The 19,114-nt window shown below is 45.3% G+C and overlaps 1 protein-coding gene across 5 annotated transcripts in view; it reads right to left on the bottom strand.

Moving 5' to 3' along the window:
* The window catches only part of LOC121571441 (sodium bicarbonate cotransporter 3), an 88,352-nt gene that overhangs the window by 29,819 nt on the left and 39,419 nt on the right, over nucleotides 1-19,114 (bottom strand). For 4 of the 5 annotated variants that reach the window (XM_045221881.1, XM_045221884.1, XM_045221883.1 and 1 more), the window contains exons 2-7: nucleotides 12,032-12,113; nucleotides 8,202-8,348; nucleotides 5,146-5,284; nucleotides 4,225-4,385; nucleotides 3,759-3,947; nucleotides 2,037-2,417 (exon numbers count right to left, since the gene is read on the bottom strand). In XM_045221881.1, coding sequence (XP_045077816.1) covers nucleotides 2,037-2,417; nucleotides 3,759-3,947; nucleotides 4,225-4,385; nucleotides 5,146-5,284; nucleotides 8,202-8,348; nucleotides 12,032-12,113 — 1,099 coding nt within the window. The remainder of the gene's footprint in view (nucleotides 1-2,036; nucleotides 2,418-3,758; nucleotides 3,948-4,224; nucleotides 4,386-5,145; nucleotides 5,285-8,201; nucleotides 8,349-12,031; nucleotides 12,114-19,114) is intronic. The other variant, XM_041882892.2, reaches the window with a different exon arrangement.

Genomic DNA, 19,114 nt, shown 5'->3' with positions numbered 1-19,114 from the left:
CTGTGTTGTTGTTTTTATCGCACTGCTTTGCTTTATCTTGGCCAGGTCGCAGTTGTAAATGAGAACTTGTTCTCAACTGGCTTACCTGGTTAAATAAAGGTGAAATCAAATAAATAAAAATAAAAAAACAACCTTGGCACACCTGTATTTGGGGAGTTTCTCCCATTCTTCTCTGCAGATCCTCTCATGCTCTGCCAGGTTGGATGGGGAGCGTTGCTGCACAGCTATTTTCAGGTCTCTCCAGACATGCTCGATCGGGTTCAAGTCCGGGCTCTGGCTGGGCCACTCAAGGACATTCAGAGATTTGTCCCGAAGCCACTCCTACGTTGTCTTGGCTGTCTGCTTAGGATCGTTGTCCTGTTGGAAGGTTAACCTTCGCCCCAGTCTGAGGTCCTGAGCGCTCTGGAGCAGGTTTTCATCAAGGATCTCTCTGCTCAGTTCATCTTTGCCTCAATCCTGACTAGTCTCCCAATCCCTGCCGCTGAAAAACATCCCCACAGCATGATGCTGCCACCACCATGCTTCACAGCAGGGATGGTGCCAGGTTTCCTCCAGACGTGACACTTGGCATTCAGGCCAAAGAGTTCAATCTTGGTTTCATCAGACCAGAGAATCTTGTTTCTCATGGTCTGAGAGTCTTTAGGTGCCTTTTGGAAAACTCCAAGCAGGCTGTCATGTGCCTTTTACTGAGGGGTGGCTTCCATCTGGCCACTCTACCATAAAGACCTGATTGGTGGAGTGCTGCAGAGATGGTTGTCCTTCTGGAAGGTTCTCCCATCTCCACAGAGGAACATTAGAGCTCTGTCAGAGTGACCATCAGGTTCTTGGTCACCTCCCTGACGAAGGCCCTTCTCCCCCGATTGCTCAGTTTGGCCGGTCGGCTAGCTCTAGGAAGAGTCTTGGTGGTTCTAAACTTCTTCCATTTAAGAATGATGGAAGCCACTGTGTTCTCGTGGACCTTCAATGCTGCAGACATTTTTTGGTACCCTTCCCCAGATCTGTGCCTCGACACAATCCTGTCTCGGAGCTCGGACAACTCCTTCAACCTCATGGCTTGGTTTTTGCTCTGACATGCACTGTCAACTGTGGGACCTTATATAGACAGGTGTGCCTTTCCAAATCATTTCCAATCAATTGAATTTACCACAGGTGGACTCCAATCAAGTTGTAGAAACATCTCAAGGATAATAAATGGAAACAGGATGCACCTGAGCTCAATTTCGAGTCTCATAGCAAATGGGCTGAATACTTATGCAAATAAGGTATTTCTGTTTTTTATTTTAAATACATTTGCAAAAATCTCTAAAAACCTGTTTTCACTTTGTCATTATGGGGTATTGACATTTTAGAATAAGGCTGGAACGTAACAAAATGTGGAAAAAGGGAAGGGTTCTGAATGCACTGTATGTTTACATAGATATGCCCATGAGAGATTACATAGCAGGTAAATGTCAAATTGGAACGCCAAAATGCACTGAGAAGTTACTGGCCCGGTCAGGCCAGTGACTGAGGAGATCCACTGGCTCGACACGTTTTTACTGGTCCTGCGGCAGCGGGCCATCGTTAATGTCGGACCCTGCAGAACTATGGTATGGTAAATTATGAAACACATTTTCGAGGAGAGCCATGCACACACACTGAGCAGAGAGAAGTGGAGGGACCAAGCCAAGCAAGGTGGGGGTAGTGTGGAAGGGCTGAATGAAGAAAGGTGGAGACAGAGAGAGAAAGGAATGTGAACAATAAATAGTCTAGGAATGGAGCGAGATATGAGAGAAAGGGAGAGAGTGCAGTAAAATGATTTGATAGACTAAACTTGAGAAACAGAGACAGAGAGGTATGCAAGAAAGGAATGAGGTAGAGGGAAACAGGGTGAGGTCTTGTTGAGTTAATAGAGGATGGGTATAAAAAGCCTTGCTGTGGGTTGATAATGGACTTGTAGTAGGGTAGGGTAGGGAAGGAGGGCACAGCCAGCATGCTGGTGCTAGTTTTCTCTGTTCAAGCCGTGACTCACACTGGCAGGCTACACAGATATTTGCCTTCTAAGGGCAGCTGCTGGAGCCCTTTAGTCTGCAGCGACGGTTGCCGAGTGGGAGACGCCTCCTCATCCTTCGTAATGGCGGTGGGTGGCGACTCGTCGTCCTCAGGCGGTGACACCACCACCTCCGGGATGGCCTGGGGGCCCGGGGCGGGGCCAGGGGCGCGGGGAGGGTCTGGGGAGCGGCGGGGAGTAGGGGGCGTGTTCTGGGGGGTGGTGAGGGGCGAGGGTCCGGGGGAGGGCCCCCCAGCGGAGGTGGAGGAGGAGGAGTTAGGCAGGAGGAGGTTGAGGAGGACGGAGACCCGGGACTCTCGCCTCTGGGACAGGTTGGAGACGGAGGCCCCCGGCTTCAGGGAGTGGCGGGAGGCAGAGAGGCCCTCCCCTGGAGCGGCGGGAAGACACAACAACAAAGTAGGGAGAAGAGGGAGAGAAGAACGGGAGGAGGGAGGAAAAAGGGGGAGATGGTAAAAGGAGAAACATATGAGGGAGGATTTCATCAGAGAGGTGGTTTTAGGGGTGCATTCTCTGGGGGCAGAGAGAGAAGGTAGGTGGTGGGAGCTTGGGAGGAGTGTGGTTAGAGAGAGACAGAGGTGCCGAGAGGTTCTTGCAGGGGAAAGGTGAGAGAGGGGAGGTGTCCACACGGACCAATAGGCTTGTGCGCTCACCAATCACACAGTGACAGACTGAGGGAGAGCATTTTGGGTAGAGGGATGCTTGCAGGCAAGAGAAGAGGTGAGGGTTGGTTAGCACAGTGTCAGTGTACAGTATACTGTACAAACAAATACAGAACCACACATAAACCAGTCATATTTCTGTCCAAGCTGTGCAATTACTTACTATGATTGTGTAGCACATTAATATATGACATTTCACACGTATTTTATACCCAGGCGACATGGCATTCAATGCATTCAATAGAACAAAATGTGACAGTAGGACATAAACAGTCACACACCATACTCTGAGTACACACCACACCCTGAGGTCATGCTCAGCAAACCAAACATATCGAACTGCAAGAAGAGCATTACCCCAACCATTCCAACATGGAGTAGAAGCCATTGTTAATTCTCAGAGGCCAAACCCTGAGCCCGGCCAGCCACACATGCTCGCACCATCCGCACCTAGATTTATCTTTCACGGTGGGGGGTAGTAGTTGTCTCTATGAAGCTTATATCCTCATTGTAGCATCTACTCACATCATTAGTTTGACACCTCCTGAACTGCCATGATGGATTTGGTCTTGTGTGGCTCAGTTGGTAAGACCAATTCCGCTGGGGCCACACATACTAAAATGTATGTACTCACTGTACTGTAAGTCACTTTGAATAAAAGTGTCTGCTAAATGGCATACATTACATACATGATTGTTGTGGTGATACACTCTTAGAGAAAAAGATTCCATCTAGAACCTAAAAGTGTTCAACGGCTGTCCCCATAGGAGAACCCTTTTTGGCTCCACGTAGAGCCCTTTTGAGTTCCATGTAGAACCCTTTCCACAGAGGGTTCTACATGGAACCCAAAATAGTTCTACCTGGAACCAAAAATGGTTCTCCTATGGGGACAGCTGAAGAACCTTTTTGGAACCCTTTTTTCTAAGAGTGTATGTGGGAGATGCTATCACCGTTCCTTTTTTGGGATACCAAGGATTACAAAGATGATTTGAAACCCCTCGAGGATCGAGGAAAAATAAATGGAGTGTGCGCGGCGCAGGGGATCTCACCGTTTCTCTCAAGCAACAACGGGTCTGAATGTTTCTTGCCTATGTCTGCGATTGAGCGCACCAGCGGGATGCGGTTGCTGAGCTTCCTCTCGTTCTGGTGGTGGTGTCTCTTCAACACGGCCTCACGCACCTTCTGACGCAGCTCCTCCTCCAGCTGGCCAGACGCCACCATGCTGTCAATCAACATGTCTGGACACACACGTGAACAAACACACACGGACGCATTGTATTGCCTTGTATCATTGTTCATTTGGAGGTTTACACTATTGGTAAACACACTTGCAAATGAACTTGCACGCACACACACACACACACACACACAGATCAATTCAATTTCACCTTATTCAACCAACTTTTTATTATTGCCTTGTTTATCATTTGCACACACAAATCTAGCTAATCATATAGCATGCACATGAGCGTACACACGGACACATACACACAAACTCTTCTGACATGAATGTACCTGCAATCTCCTCGATACAGGTGGCCCTCATGTCTAGCAAGACGGTGCCGTTGAGGATGCAGCTCCTCAGCTCAAACAGGCTGTGTAGAGACAGGGTGGCTACGTAGGGCTTACTCCAACGTTCCCCTCCATCTTCCACATCCTCCTCAAACTTCAGCCACCTAAACACACACACACATGCACAAGCACGTGCAAAGACACGGACACAAGACACGCACACACACAATTATAAATAAAGAAAAATATCCCCAATGCTAACTAAGAACAACTTGACCAGAAGAAAAGACCAGGCCTAAACATATCAGACAATTTGCATTGCCTTGAGTGGTTCACCTTTGAGAGGTAACGGAAAAAGTTTGATTACGTTTTTTAGGCTTTTACCTCCTGTCAGACTGAAACCAGTTTTAACCAGTTTTTTTAAGAGCGGTAAATTGCTGTGTATTTGTGTCTGAGCCCGTGAGCGTAAGCTGGCATTGTCTGAGATGGTGATAGTACCATGGCAATGAAGGATGACTAAGATAGATTGACTATCTATCTGTAGACCTGTAGGCAGTAGAGCTCTGTCAATCTTACCCATTACTCATAATAACACATTCCCACTCACACACAAGACGCGTCACCATCTCATAGCTCTCCGTTCCCCAGCCCCCGCAAGACAATTTCAAGGTAGTTATAAAAGGCCACCGTTTACCAGCCTACAGTTTTGGCCATTAAAAAGTTGGTTTCCCTGAATATTTTACCACAGTCAAGAAGACGACTTCAAAATGATCAAGATGCAAAGTTAAACTAATCTTTCATGGAGAACCTACGGTACCAATAAAGTGCAGTTGAATTTAAACCTGAATGAACAAAGAATGACATGATAAAGTCACATGGACCCTGGAGTGTGGAGGCTGGACCCTGGGCTCGGCTGTGACCTACCTGGCGGTCTCCTTCCACTCTGTGGCGCTCCCGTCCCTGAAGGACAGCTCGTCCAGCTCGGTGAACAGGTCGTGGGGGATGTGCTCCACGTCGTCATCCTCCGTACCCAGGATGAACTGCACCCGCTGGGAGGGCGTGTCTAGGGGGGGACGACGACAGAGATATAGAGATGAGGACTGGAGGAGAGTGTGGGAGGAGCGGGATCCAGTGCTTAGCTTCTGAATGGACTGCTGTGATTTCCTCTGCATTACAAAGAGGGAATAAATAAATATGTTCAATAATCAGGTGTGTGTGGGAGTAGTAACAGGCAAATGTGAAATAAGAGTGATGTTTGAGTGAATCACCAAAACGACAACATCAGATTTCCAGGAGCTAAATTCACCATTGGAAGAGGAATGGACATTGGATAGATTAAAAGAGCGAGAGCATGAACGCAGTCAGACAGTTCAATTTGTCATGTATCCCGACCGTCTATCCCTTTCCCCGGTCGGTTGGGGCTGTGTGTGAGTGTGTCTGTGTCTGTGTCTGTGTCTGTGTCTGTGTCTGTGTCTGTGTGTGTGTGCGTGTGTGTGTGTGTGTGTGTGTGTGAGTTTGTGTGTGGTGTTTGTGGCCTCAGCGGTGGTGCCTGCGTTTGCTGTCCTGGCCCAGCGGCACATGGACCCCGACGTAGACTCACACACACACACACACACACACACACAGTCCCCTCCATCAGTGTCACTGCTTGCTCCTGGATGCCTGGGTTTGTCTTTAAGAGTGATGTTCCATTCACAGCATGCACACTCTCTCTAAATGACTGGACAGATAGGTCTCTATGTTTCCGCCTCTATTTGAAGAGCTCAGCCAAACAATCACAGATGCCTGAGAGACTGTGCCAGGTACCCTCCCCTGCCCACTACAGGGTTCTGTTTTGGCCTCTGGGAAGCATGACTCAACACTCAGTATTATAATTGAGAATAACAATCAAAATGTTATTTGGGAGAATGCTTGAGGGTAGCAGCTGAAGTTGGGGTGGGAGTTGTTTTGAGTTGATGTGATTCCAAAATCAGCCTATTAAGCCATACAGTGCATTTGGAAAGTATTCAGACCCCTTGACTTTTTCCAAATGTAGTTACATTACAGCCTTATTCTAAAATGGATTAAATAATATTTTTACTCATCAATCTAGACACAATACTTCATAATGACAGAGAAAAAAGGTTTGTAGAAATGTTTGCAAATGTATTACAAATAAAAAATTGACATAAGTATTATTTACATAAGTATTCAAACCCTTTGATATGAGACTTGAAATTGAGCTCATGTGCATCCTGTTTCCATTGATCATCCTTGAGATGTTTCTACAACTTGATTGGAGTCCACCTGTAGTAAATTCTGTTGATTGGACATTATTTGGAAAGACACACACCTGTCTATATAAGGCTCACAGTTGATAGTGCATGTTAGAGCAAAAATAAAGCCATGAGGTCAAAGGAATTGTCCGTAGAGCTCCGAGACAGGATTGTGTCGAGGCACAGATCTGGGGAAGGGTACTAAAAAATGTCTGCAGCATTGAAGGTCACCAAGAACACAGTGGCTTCCATCATTCTTAAATAGAAGAAGTTTGGAACCAACAAGACTCTTCCTAGAGCTGGCCACCCGGTCAAACTGAGCAATCGGGGGAGAAGGGCCTTGGTTAGGGAGGTGACCAAGAACCCGATGGTCACTCTGACAGAGCTCCAGAGTTCCTCTGTGGAGATGGGAGAACCTTCCAGAAGGGCAACCATCTCTGCAGCACTCCACCAATCAGGTCTTTATGGTAGAGTGGCCAGACAGAAGCCACTCCTCAGATAAAAGGCACATGACGCTTGGAGTTTGCCAAAAGGCACATAAAGGACTCAGACAATAAGAAACAAGATTCTCTGGTCTGATGAAACCAAGATTGAACTCTTTGGCCTGAATGCCATGTGTCACGTATGGAGGAAACCTGGCACCATCCCTACGGTGAAGCCTGTTGGTGGCAGCATCATGCTGTGGGGATGTTTTTCAGCGGCAGGGACTGGGAGAGTCGTCAGGATTGAGAGGAAAATGAACGGAGCAAAGTACAGAGAGATCCTTGATGAAAACCTGCTCCAGAGCGCTCAGGACCTCAGACTGGGGCGAAGGTTCACCTTCCAACAGGACAACGACCCTAAGCACACAGCCAAGACAACGCAGGAGTGGCTTCGGGACAAGTCTCTGACTTGAACTCCATCGAACATCTCTGGAGAGACCTGACAATAGCTGTGCAGCAATGCTCCCCATCCATCCTGACAGAGCTTGAGAGGATCTGCAGAGAAGAATGGGAGAAACTCCCCAAATACAGGTGTGCCAAGCTTGTAGCGTCATACCCAATAAGACTTGAGGCTGTAATCGCTGCCAAAGGTGCTTCAACAAAGTACTGAGTAAAGAGTCTGAATACTTATGTAAATGTGATATTGCAGTTTTAAAAAACAAATTAGCACCATTTTCTAAAAAAACAGTTTTTGCTTTGTCATTATGGGGTATTGTGTGTAGATTGATGAGGGGAAAAAACAATTTAATCCATTATAGAATAAGGCTGTAACGTAACAAAATGTGGAAAAAGTCAAGGGGTCTGAATACTTTCCGAATGCACTGTATGTGCCACCACACATTTATTAAATTGCATGAGGAGATGAATGTGGAGCATCACGGAAGGTAGAACAGAAGTTAGTTGTGTAAAAAGAAAGAAAGTTGCACACTCTATATATGCTCCCAACAATTGTATGAGTAAAAATTGTTAACCTATTAAATAGTTGTCAGCATATGTAGCGTCTGACTTCCTTTTTTTTCTATTTTCTATTTTACAGTTTACTATTCCTTTAGTCAGCACCTCTACTAACATTTTTTAACAGTCAGCTAATGGGTCAAAATTGTTAACCTATTAAATTGTTGTCAGCATATAAAGTGTCTGACTTTATTAATTTATTACACCGTTTACTATTCCTTAAGTCAGCACCTCTACTAACATGTCCAACAGTCAGCTGATGCTTTTTACTGGACTTTCAGTTGGTTACCATAAGTGGGGTCCTCGCGGTCCTCCTCCTCGCGGTCCTCCTCCCGCTCCCGCCTCTTGCGGTGATGTTTGTGGCCTCTGCGATGGTGCCTGCGTTTGCTCTCCCGGCCCAGGGGCACATGGACCCCGACGTAGACCGCCCTGTGGCCTTAGACAAACCAGACCAGACCAGAGAGAGATTGACAGATTACCAAGTTTCCATTTCCTGTGAATAACCTACTTACACAGGGAAGAAAAAGATCATCACTTTTTCCACATTAGTTTATTTTTGCTGTTCCTTTTTCCACAATCCCTCATTATAGTTTTTGTTCCAGTGGATTGTTGGATTCTTGCTCTGAAATGCAAATGTCCTAGTTTCTGTTCCAATAGTCATTTTTGGAGGATGAGTTGTGAGATACTCTCAAGTTAGGGAATAATGAAAATAAGACAGGGAAAGGAAAGGATAAGAGAAAGGCATGTCTATCAGATGAATATGCAAAGAAAAAGAGATGAACGAAGGGAGCCATAGAGTGTTGGAGATAAATAAAGATAAAGAGAGAGAAAATACAAGAACAGAACAGGGGGGAGAGGGAAAAGATAATGGAGGAACAGTGGAGAGATAAAGAGCGAGAGAAAGACAAAGAGAGACAGACACACACACGACAGACACAGCGAGGGCGGCATCGGAAATACATGTGGCAATGATGTTGTTGCTAGCTGCATTCTCCAGACAAAAGTCTGCCAGTCAAAAGATTTAGAACACCTACTCATTCATTTATTTTTACTATTTTCTACATTGTAGAATAATAGTGAAGACATCAAAACTATGAAATAACACATATGGAATCATGTAGTAACCAACAAAGTGTTAAAGAAATGAAAATCAATGTTATATTAGAGAATTCTTCAAATAGCCACCCTTTGCCTTGATGACAGCTTTGCACACTCTTGGCATTCTCTCAACCCGCTAAATGAGGTAGTCACCTGGAATGCATTTCAATTAACAGGTGTGCCTTCTTAAAACTTAATTTGTGGAATTTCTTTCCTTCTTAATGTGTTTGAGCCAATCAGTTGTGTTGTGACAAGGTAAGGGGGTATACAGAATATTTGGTCAAAGACAAAGTCCATATTATGGCAAGAACAGCTCAAATAAGCTGTAATCAAGGCAAAGGGTGGCTTTTCGAAGAATCTCAAATATAAAATGTATTTTGATTTGTTTAACACTTTTTTGGTTACTACATGAGTCCATATGTGTTATTTCATAGTTTTGATGTCTTCACTATTATTCTACAATGTAGAAAATAGTAAAAATAAATGAATGAGTAGGTGTTCTAAAACCTTTGACCGGTAGTGTATATATAAGAAATATTTGATAAAACATTGAATTTGGACTTACTGCTATTAGCCCATAATAAACGCATTGAATAACAGATTCATACATGGAAAAACTGAAAACAATTATCAAAAGGAAGTTTCAATTGAAGTGTCTGTCCTATATCTGAGAGATATAAGAAGAACGATAATTTGACACATATTTAAACCCTTTATTAGGCACTAAATTACTTCCATATACACTGAGTGTACAAAACATTAACACAACACCTTCCTTATATTGAGTGGCCCTCAGAACAGCCTCAATTCATCAGGGCATGGACTCTACAAGGTGTCGAAAGAGTTCCACAGGGATGCTGGCCCATGTTGTGTCAAATTGGCTGGATGTCCTTTGGGTTGTGGACCAAACTTTTGAGCGTGAGAAATCCAGCAGCGTTGCAGTTCTTGACACAAACTGGTGTGCCTAGCACATACGACCATACCCTGTTCGAAGGCACTTAAGTCTTGCCCATTCACCCTCTGAATGGCACACATACACAATCCATGTCTCAATTGTTCTCAAGGCTTAAAAATCCTTCTTTAACCTGTCTCCTCCCCTTCATCTAGACTGATTGAAGTGGATTTGACATCAATAAGGGATCATAGCTTTCACCTGGATTCACCTGGTCAGTCTATGTCATGTTCTTAACATGCGTTTTTCTGGATTTTTTTGTTGTTATTCTGTCTCTCACTGTTCAAATAAACCTACCATTAAAATTATAGACTGATCATGTCTTTGTCAGTGGGCAAACGTACAAAATCAGCAGGGGATCAAATACTTTTTTCCCTCACTGTACGTCCATTCATTTTTTAAACTGGTACCGGGCTACCTTCAGACGAGTCCCGTGACATTTGTGGGGGTCGTAGAGCAAAACCACCGACATGTATGTGTTTCCATAGACGTGTCATAATAGTTTGTAGGCCAAACCGTTCGGACACTACAGACGTTTTTTGTGAGAAGACCGATTTTCGGGATGTCTCATGGTCCGACAAACACAGCTGTAGCTCTACCCCCTTTCACCGCAGAAGCGGAAGGCCGATATCGGTGGATGTGGCGGATTGAGACAAACAATATATCTCTAGCTTAAACAGACTTAAACTGATTTTTATGGGGATCGTTTTATTATGCTGATTAGATTTTAATCAAAAGGGTTAAAAGCCTCTCCTCTCTCTGCCTCGTTCCCAGGAGATGGACCACAGAGGATCGCTCTCAATCACAGCTGGCTCACTGCCAGCTCTGTTTCAGGCAACACAGAGTTATGTTCTAAAAGAAATACAACTCAAATATTGTCCTCATCCTGGAAAAATGCACTGTGAATGTTTGTGAACATGCACTGTGAATGTTTCATGCCCCTACATATTGACCTCTAACAAATTAACTCATCATACTGATTTGTATGACCCTAAATAGCCTACTAAACATTTAGTACACTGTTGGTCAACCCTTCTGTATACTGCACTGCAACCTCAAACGGAATATGCAGCATTTTTCTGCCAGGGGCAAGTATTGGAAGGTGTCGTCTTGGCTCAGTACCTACTTATTAGAGTTAATCACAGGTCCTGTTTGAAATCCCCTTGAATTTACAGCTCAGATAGAGAAAGATAGCTTTGTAACCTAGACAGCCCAGATACTCAGAGGCCATGTGGACAGCTAATCATGTCCTAATCTCTCAATTTGCGGCTAATCAAAGTTAGATAGGCAGAGAATGTTTGGGGTAAGGAGACACCACTGTACTGTTATGTACTGTACTTTTATGTGATACAACACTACAATACCACAGCTGATACTATCCCAGCGAGCAAATCTTGCAATGACATCATTTCAGCCAGTTTTTCCAGCCATATCATCCCATTGGAAATCCTTATTTTGTAATTGAAACCAAAGCTCTAGGCTAATTCGGGAAAATTGTGATGAAATTGTACAGCATTATTTTTTATATAGCCATACAGGTATGTTAAAAAAATAAACACAAAGAATCTCCAGCTGGACTTGAATAAAGCTGTACATGACAGATAAGCTCAATTACAGTTACAATATTCCTGTGCGCTCATGTATGCCTGGCTAACGAACATACCCTTCTGGAAAGCTACAGGAGAGGAGCGCCAGGCTGGGGCTGGCTTTAACCTGCCAAGGCCCCCTGAGAAACAAAATCAGCAACACCTGTTCTTTCTATTCACAGCACGTCTCTAGGCCTATATGTGGACAGGAAGCACCCACACAGAGACAAGCAAACAGGCATATAGACAACAGTAACAAAGGAAAGCACACATACTGTAGCTACACATACACACACACACACACACACACACACACACACACTGACTGATACCAGGGTTGGAGTCAATTCAATATCAATTCAGTTAATTCAGGAAGTAAATTGGAAGTGGAATTGACCTCAAACCTGACTGCTACACCACTCCAACACATTCACTATGCACACAGGAATAGTAAGTGGGTAGGGCTGTACTGTAGGGACTTACTCTCCAGCTCTTCCGTCCCATAGTTGGTGTGGGTGGTGGAGCTGGTCTTCCCAAGGTCAACGATGGCCTCCTCATCCAGACCCTGAGAGACAGAGATGGACCTTTAATGGACCAATAAACTGACAGTTGAAACCGAGACTGAGCCAGAGGCGTGTAAAAATGACTTTATAAGACCGCCAGAGTGGCATAACAGCACATCCAGCCATTAGTCTAGGTTTACCACCGAAATCACCAACAAGATGTGTGTTTGTCTGATATTCAACAACATGTGTAACAGCAGCTTGTGTTGCCTTCGCAGAGAACAAGCTGCTTTGACACACACACCATTTCAGTGTGTTTGATTTGATTTCAGGATTCAGGAATATCAGGCTATTATTATGTATCGTCTCCGGGAATAGGCATATTTGACAGTATTCCTGCACCTGGGCTAGGAAATGTTAGCCTGATCCACCATCCTAAACACTGTGCTCTCATTTCATTTCACTTAACTGAAACCGTGTAGCAAAACAGAATACTGTACGCTTGTGAGATTAGGATGGTCCTATGAGGATAGGGGAAATGTAGCTTATCAGATAGGATGAATATTTTCCTTCCTCTGGAGGAAAGGTAATGGTACTTTATTACAAGGATGTTCCAGTCTTTGTTGGGAGATACACTAGGGCCCTCAAATTAAAATCTGGACCTCGAAGCCAGTTCCACTGCTTTTTTAATTATCCCTCTAACCAGGGACTGATTTAGACCTGGGATACTAGGTGGGTGTAATTAATTCATTAATTATCAGGTAGAACAGAAAATCAGCAGGCTACGGAACTTGTAGGGTAAGATTTGAATACCCCTACACTAGGGTTATAGGCCTATATCTAATTTAATTATTCTTCATGGACCAGTACTGGTACAGTATTAGCATAAGGTAACATAAACCACAGTTTGGCACCAGTAAGTATGTAGATGTATCATTTAGCATAAATGTACTGATACAGGGATGCAAAATGGCATCCCAGAAATGGGGCAATTTAATAATAAAGTGTATTTGTTAAGGGACAGTTTCAAACATTGACACATTGAATTAGGCCTATCATTAGTCAGGACATTGCAGCATCATGTTTAAAGGGCAAGTACATTTCTTTAACCAAATCTCTATTTTGGGACGTAAATGGTATGCTATAGAAGTGTTCAGACACTTTTTAGTGATTTAACTTGGTTTTGAGAAACTTACCCCACCAGCGATAGACCTCCTCAGGCTCATTCGGTAGTATGTGGGCACCCAGAAAACATGAACAAAGCTCCAAAAACACCCAAATACGTCCCTTTTAGAAACGGCAAAGCTTCCAGTATAGTGATGCAGGTCTTTAGATGTTGTACACATGAAATGGTGTCATTCCAAACATTATCTGCAATGATATATTCTATTTTGTTGGACTCAAGCAACACTTTTTAGTGTGCAGGCATGTGCGTCCTTTCATCAAATTAGAGATTTTGTAAAAAAAAAAAAAAAAAAAAGTCCTTTAAGCTTGCCCAAATTTGCAGCATCAGTCCATAGATGGACTTTGAAATAATATAATATTAACTAGCACTGTCAGCAATGCTCAGTAACTGGCTTTGAACTTTGGAGAGTTACACACATCAGTCCCTAGATTGGCTTTAAAATAATGTAATATTAAACTGAGACTCAGCGATATGTTGGTACAAGCAGCAATGCAGATATTCAGATGAGCGTGACGCAACACTTTGCTCTCACACAGGCACACAGAGTATCTGCGCATGTGCAAGGGTGCGCTTCACGCTGCTACAACGTGATAGCTACAGGACCAAAGCAGTGGAGTGAGCCTCATGCTCAAATGGTCTTAGCTGCTGAATTCGACCCGATATTGCAGTTTACTACATGCATTTATGAGTCTACCTTTAACCAGCACAGTCAGCAGTCTGACTTTGAACTGTGGGAGTTACACCGATCATGATGGATGTTGGGGCTTCAATAATGCAAGCTGCACTCTGTCTGGCCTAGCTGGCTGGCAGTCCAGTGGAACTGGGGAGGTTCTGCCTGGCTGGCTGTGCAGGTAAAAGCCGATTTATGCTTGATCCGGAAATGCAGTCTAGAGGCTCCGTACGGAGGGTGTGATGCAATTGCAGAGCTTCTGTAGGCTTGCGGAGGCCAAATCAAGCTCCATACCGCATCGCTGTACGCCTCCCAAATGTTGTAACAATGTGGAGGGCTACGTATTGCTCCATATAGCGGCGCATTGACATGATTGGTTGTTGGTAGGTGGGGGCGGTACGTCCTGTATAAAAACAAACTCACTTCCTTGACAACTTCCTTCACAACAGCTCTGCTCCGCGAAGCGCAATAATTATGAATGCTCTGACTTTTGCAGAGGCCACATCGCAGTAAACGCTGTACAAGCAATACAGACATCGGATTGACCATAAATCGGCTATAAACAGGGGAGGTTCTGCCTGGCTGGCAGTGTAGTAGAACAGGAGAGGTTCTGCCTTATTTTGGACCTAAGCTTGTCGCCTGCCTTCCCACCTTTGGGACAACGACTCCCAGTGTAGGGCTGTGAGGATATCAGCAATATTTTTTCCATGGCAAAAATGTAAACACGAAGCAGACCAAACTCTTTGGTCCTTTAAAAAAGTTGTGGAGAAGTACAGATCAGAGTTGGGTTATAAAAAAATATCTGAAACTTTGAACATCCCACGGAGCACCATTAAATCCATTATTAAAAAATGGAAAGAATATGGCACCACAACAAACCTGCCAAGAGAGGGCCGCCCACCAAAACTCATGGACCAGGCAAGGAGGGCATTAATCAGAGAGGCAACAAAGAGACCAAAAATAACCCTGAAGAGCCAAGCACTCTGCGAACCAGGGACACGTGCTCGGCGCGCGTAGCTGAATACACCAGGATGTCATCAATGTAGACCACCACACCGCGACCAAGCATGTCCCGAAACACCTCGTTCTGGAAGACTGATGGAGCATTCATCAACCCATACGGCATCACCAGGTATTCATAATGCCCCGTGGTTGTGCTGAATGCCGTCTTCCATTCGTCCTCTTCCCGGACACGCACCAGGTTGTACTCACTCCGGAGATCTAATTTTGTGAAGAAGTGCGCCACATGCACTGATTCGATAACAGAGGAAATGAGGGGTACAGGGTAACTATAGCGAATGGTTGTTTGATTAAGTGCACGGTAATCAATGCAAGGACGCAGACCCCCGTCTTTCTTCTTCACAAAGAAATAAACTTGAGGAGGCGGGTGAAGTGGAGGGACGTATGAACTCCTGATGCAGGGACTCGGAGACGTATGTCTCCATAGCCTCTGTTTCAGCCTGCGACAGGGGATATACATGACTCCTTGGAGGCACAGCGTCTAACCGGAGGTTTATTGCGCAATCCCCCGCCCAATGGGGTGGTAATTTGGTTGCCTGCGTTTTGGAAAACACGTGCGCCAAATCGAGGTATTCGGGGAGAATGCGCACGGTGGAAGTAGACAGGGGAACCAATGTAATACGTAGGCTAAGAGCAAACGACCTGTCCATAAAGTTCCCAGCTGCGCCTGAATCTACCAGCGCCTTACACTGGGGAACTACCGTGTAATCAGGGAAGTTGACATGGATGGTGAAATGCGCAGCAGAGGGCTCTGAACGAGTGTGGGTTTGTGCTACCTGAGGTGACGCGAGAGAGCCCTGCCTACCGCCTCCAGAATCAGAAGAACTCTGACGACATCGTGCAGCAGAATGTCCCCTCTTTCCACAAGAGTGACACTGGATCTGTCATCCTCCATTCTCCTGGAACGCTGCACCACCCAGCTCCATCAGAACGTGATCCGGGTTGAAGGGGGGTGAAACGGGTAGGCCCCTTCCAGGACGTCCTCTCGAAGCCAGCAGGTTATCCAACCGGATGGCCATGTCCACCAGTTGGTTGAAGGTCAACATGGTATCCCGGCAGGCTAGCCCTCTTCGGACGTCCTCACGCAGGCTGCATCGAATGTGGTCGTTCCACCCGGACCCAGCCGCTAGAGTTCTAAACTCCAGAGCAAAGTCTTACACGGTCCTCGTCCCCTGCCTCAGATGGACCAGACGCTCGCCCGCCTCTCTTCCTTCGGGGGGATGATCGAAGACTGCCCGGAAGAGGCGAGCGAACTCTCCGTAGTTGTCCAACGCGTCTCCTCCTTCACTCCAGACAGCGTTGGCCCACTCCAGGGCTTTCCCCGAGAGGCAGGAGACGAGGGCAGCACCTTCTCCCGATCCGATGGAGCAGGGTTGATGGTGGTGAAATAGAGGTCCAGCTGCAGGAGGAAACCCTGGCAGCGGGCCGCTGTCCCGTCGTATTCCCTCTGTCGATACAGGTGAATACATCTGGGTGCTGGGGTGTGGGTGGCTGGATCCGGTCGCTCAGCTGGTTCCGCAGGGTCGGTTCCTCTCCTGTCCAGGCGCTGGACGACCTGGAGAACCCGATCCATCACTTCGCCCAAGCTGGCTAACATGTTGGAATGCTCCTGGACCCGCTCAAAGACTCCAGGCTGTTGGGTGTGTGATTCTGTAGCGGGTGATTTGGACGAGTCAGGCGCAGGAGGTGTAAATCACAGAATAATGGTTTATTCGGCCAATACAGCGGTTCGCAGCAATGCGTAAAACAACTACCGTGCGACTTAACAGCACACTGGGGAAAACAAAACACATGGGTGAATATCCCGGCGATAAAGTACATAATGCTCCACCGAGCTATCGACACCTCCACATGGAAACAATCACACACAAAGACATGGGGGGCAGAGGGAATACTTATACAGGGACTGATGAGGGGATATGAACCAGGTGTGTGTGAAAAACAAGACAAAACAAATGGAATGATGAGAAGAGGAGCGGCAGTGGCTAGAAGGCCGGTGACGACGAATGCCGAAGCCTGCCCGAACAAGGAGAGGAGGCAGCTTCGGAGGAAGTCGTGACAGGTAGGCTAGGGTTACACTGAAACGCCATAAATAAAGCAATACTATGAGCCCAATTAAATGAAATAGCGTAATAGTCATGATCATGGCAACACATCAGAGCACATGACTAGAGGACCATTTACACCCTTTCAAAATGTATTCATATTTCACGCCTTGTAGCAACAACACTGCCTCTTGATCCCAAAGTCCAATTAAAAACTGTGCTTTTTTTATCAGCGCTAGACACTCAGCCCTGAAAAGCAGGGCAGAACCACGACAACACACAACAGGCCTAGTCTAATAATTCCACTTGATATGTGACCAGAATCCAATTCAAACCTAATAAGAGATCATCACTCTGTTTCCTCCAATACAAAGCCTCTTAGCACTCATTAGTGATGTTTCACACCATTCCCCTCTGTTTCCTGTGGCCCCCCGACAAGTCTCTTAATCTATTTCAGCCTCACATGAGGTATTGTGACTGGGAGAGGAGGCTATTTTTGACATGCCTGAGCCTCCATAACGGATGCAAAAATACCACAGGGTGAACCAGAACTCTGCTGGCTTAGGTCTGCTATACTGAGGAGTTTGGCTGGATTAAGTTGGTCACGGTGACATGTTGTGTGGCTAAAAGAGGGAAAAAGTGATGTTGCTGCAAGTAGAATTCTCTAGTGTTTCTGGCTTTTATTTCTGTAAAACCAGGAGTGCTGTCCACTGGACCGCTCAGTTATGGCTTAGAAACCATCAGAGCAGCACTTGTCTGTGCTTGCACTTGTCCGTAAATACAGACAGGCTATTTCAGAAATTCTTAATACAATAGACCTAAGCCTATTAGGGCTGGGCTCTATACCGTATTTTACTAAATACTGGTATTGATGCAGGGACTGGTTTGGGTTTTTACTTTACCTCCTATAACGGTATTTCAATATTTCATTTGTTAAATCTGATATGCCAATCCGTTTTTATAGTTTACTACGCAGTAACTAAAAGGTCGCTAGTTCGAATCCAAGAGCCGACTAGGTGAACAATCTGTTGATGTGCCCTTGAGCAAGGCACTTAACCCTAATAGCTCCTGTAAGTCGCTCTGGATCAGAGTGTCTACTAAAATGTGAATGAGAATGCTGTCTGAGAGACAAATTAGATTGTCAGCTCTGGCAATCAGTGTGTGAGTGTGTCTTAGGACTGCCAACACGAAGCTGTGAATGTGAAACTGAGTTTTAAATCTAAACTAGGCCTAGCTAAAAAAATAATTAAAGCCTAACATCAGTCTTACAAGAGTAAATTAAAATGGGAAAAAAAGATAATATCGGTCACAGCACAGGTGACATGCATCTTGATAAACACTTGTTAACCACACACAGCTAGTCTACCTGTAAACAGACAGTACACACATACAAAACATGCTCTTTCCATGACATGGACTTACCAGGTGAATCCATGTGAAAGCTATGATCACTTATTGATGTCACTTGTTAAATCCACTTCAATCAGTGTAGATGAAGGGCATGAGACAGGTTAAAGAAGGATTTTTAAGCCTTGAGACAATTGAGATGGATTGTGTATGTGTGCCATTCAGAGGGTGAATGGGAAAGACAAAAGATTGAAATGCCTTTGAACAGGGTTTGGTAATAGGTGCCAGGGGCCCGGTTTGTGTCAAGAACTGCAACGCTGCTGGGTTTTTCACGCTCAACAGTTTCCCGTGTGTATCAAGAATTGTCCACCACCCAAAGGACATCCAGCCAACTTGATATAACTGTGGGAAGCATTGGAGTCAACATGGGCCAGCATCCCTGTGGAATGCTTTCGACACCTTGTAGAGGACATGCCCCGACGAATTGAGTCTATTCTGAAGCCAAAAGTGGGGGGTGCAACTCAATATTAGGAAAGTGTTCTTAATGTTTTGTACACTCATTAGTATGGCCTTTGGGTCTCCATCTCGCCCCTCACATGAGATGGCATCCATAATCGATTTCAAGAGTCATCACACTGGCCGGGGAACTGCAGCAGTGATTTATTCCATTCCGTTCCATGTGACTGTCTTACGATGACATTGAGATTCCCACCACCAACACATTACCATAATCGTCTCTCTCCTGTTTGAAATACCACCTTGGGAGAACAGCAAGCACCTGCCTGCTGACCTGAC

This window comes from Coregonus clupeaformis, chromosome 8 (genome assembly GCF_020615455.1).
Source record: "Coregonus clupeaformis isolate EN_2021a chromosome 8, ASM2061545v1, whole genome shotgun sequence".
Classification (NCBI taxonomy): domain Eukaryota; kingdom Metazoa; phylum Chordata; class Actinopteri; order Salmoniformes; family Salmonidae; genus Coregonus; species Coregonus clupeaformis.
Note: the sequence above shows the minus strand (reverse complement) of the source record. Positions and strands in the feature narration are given on the sequence as shown.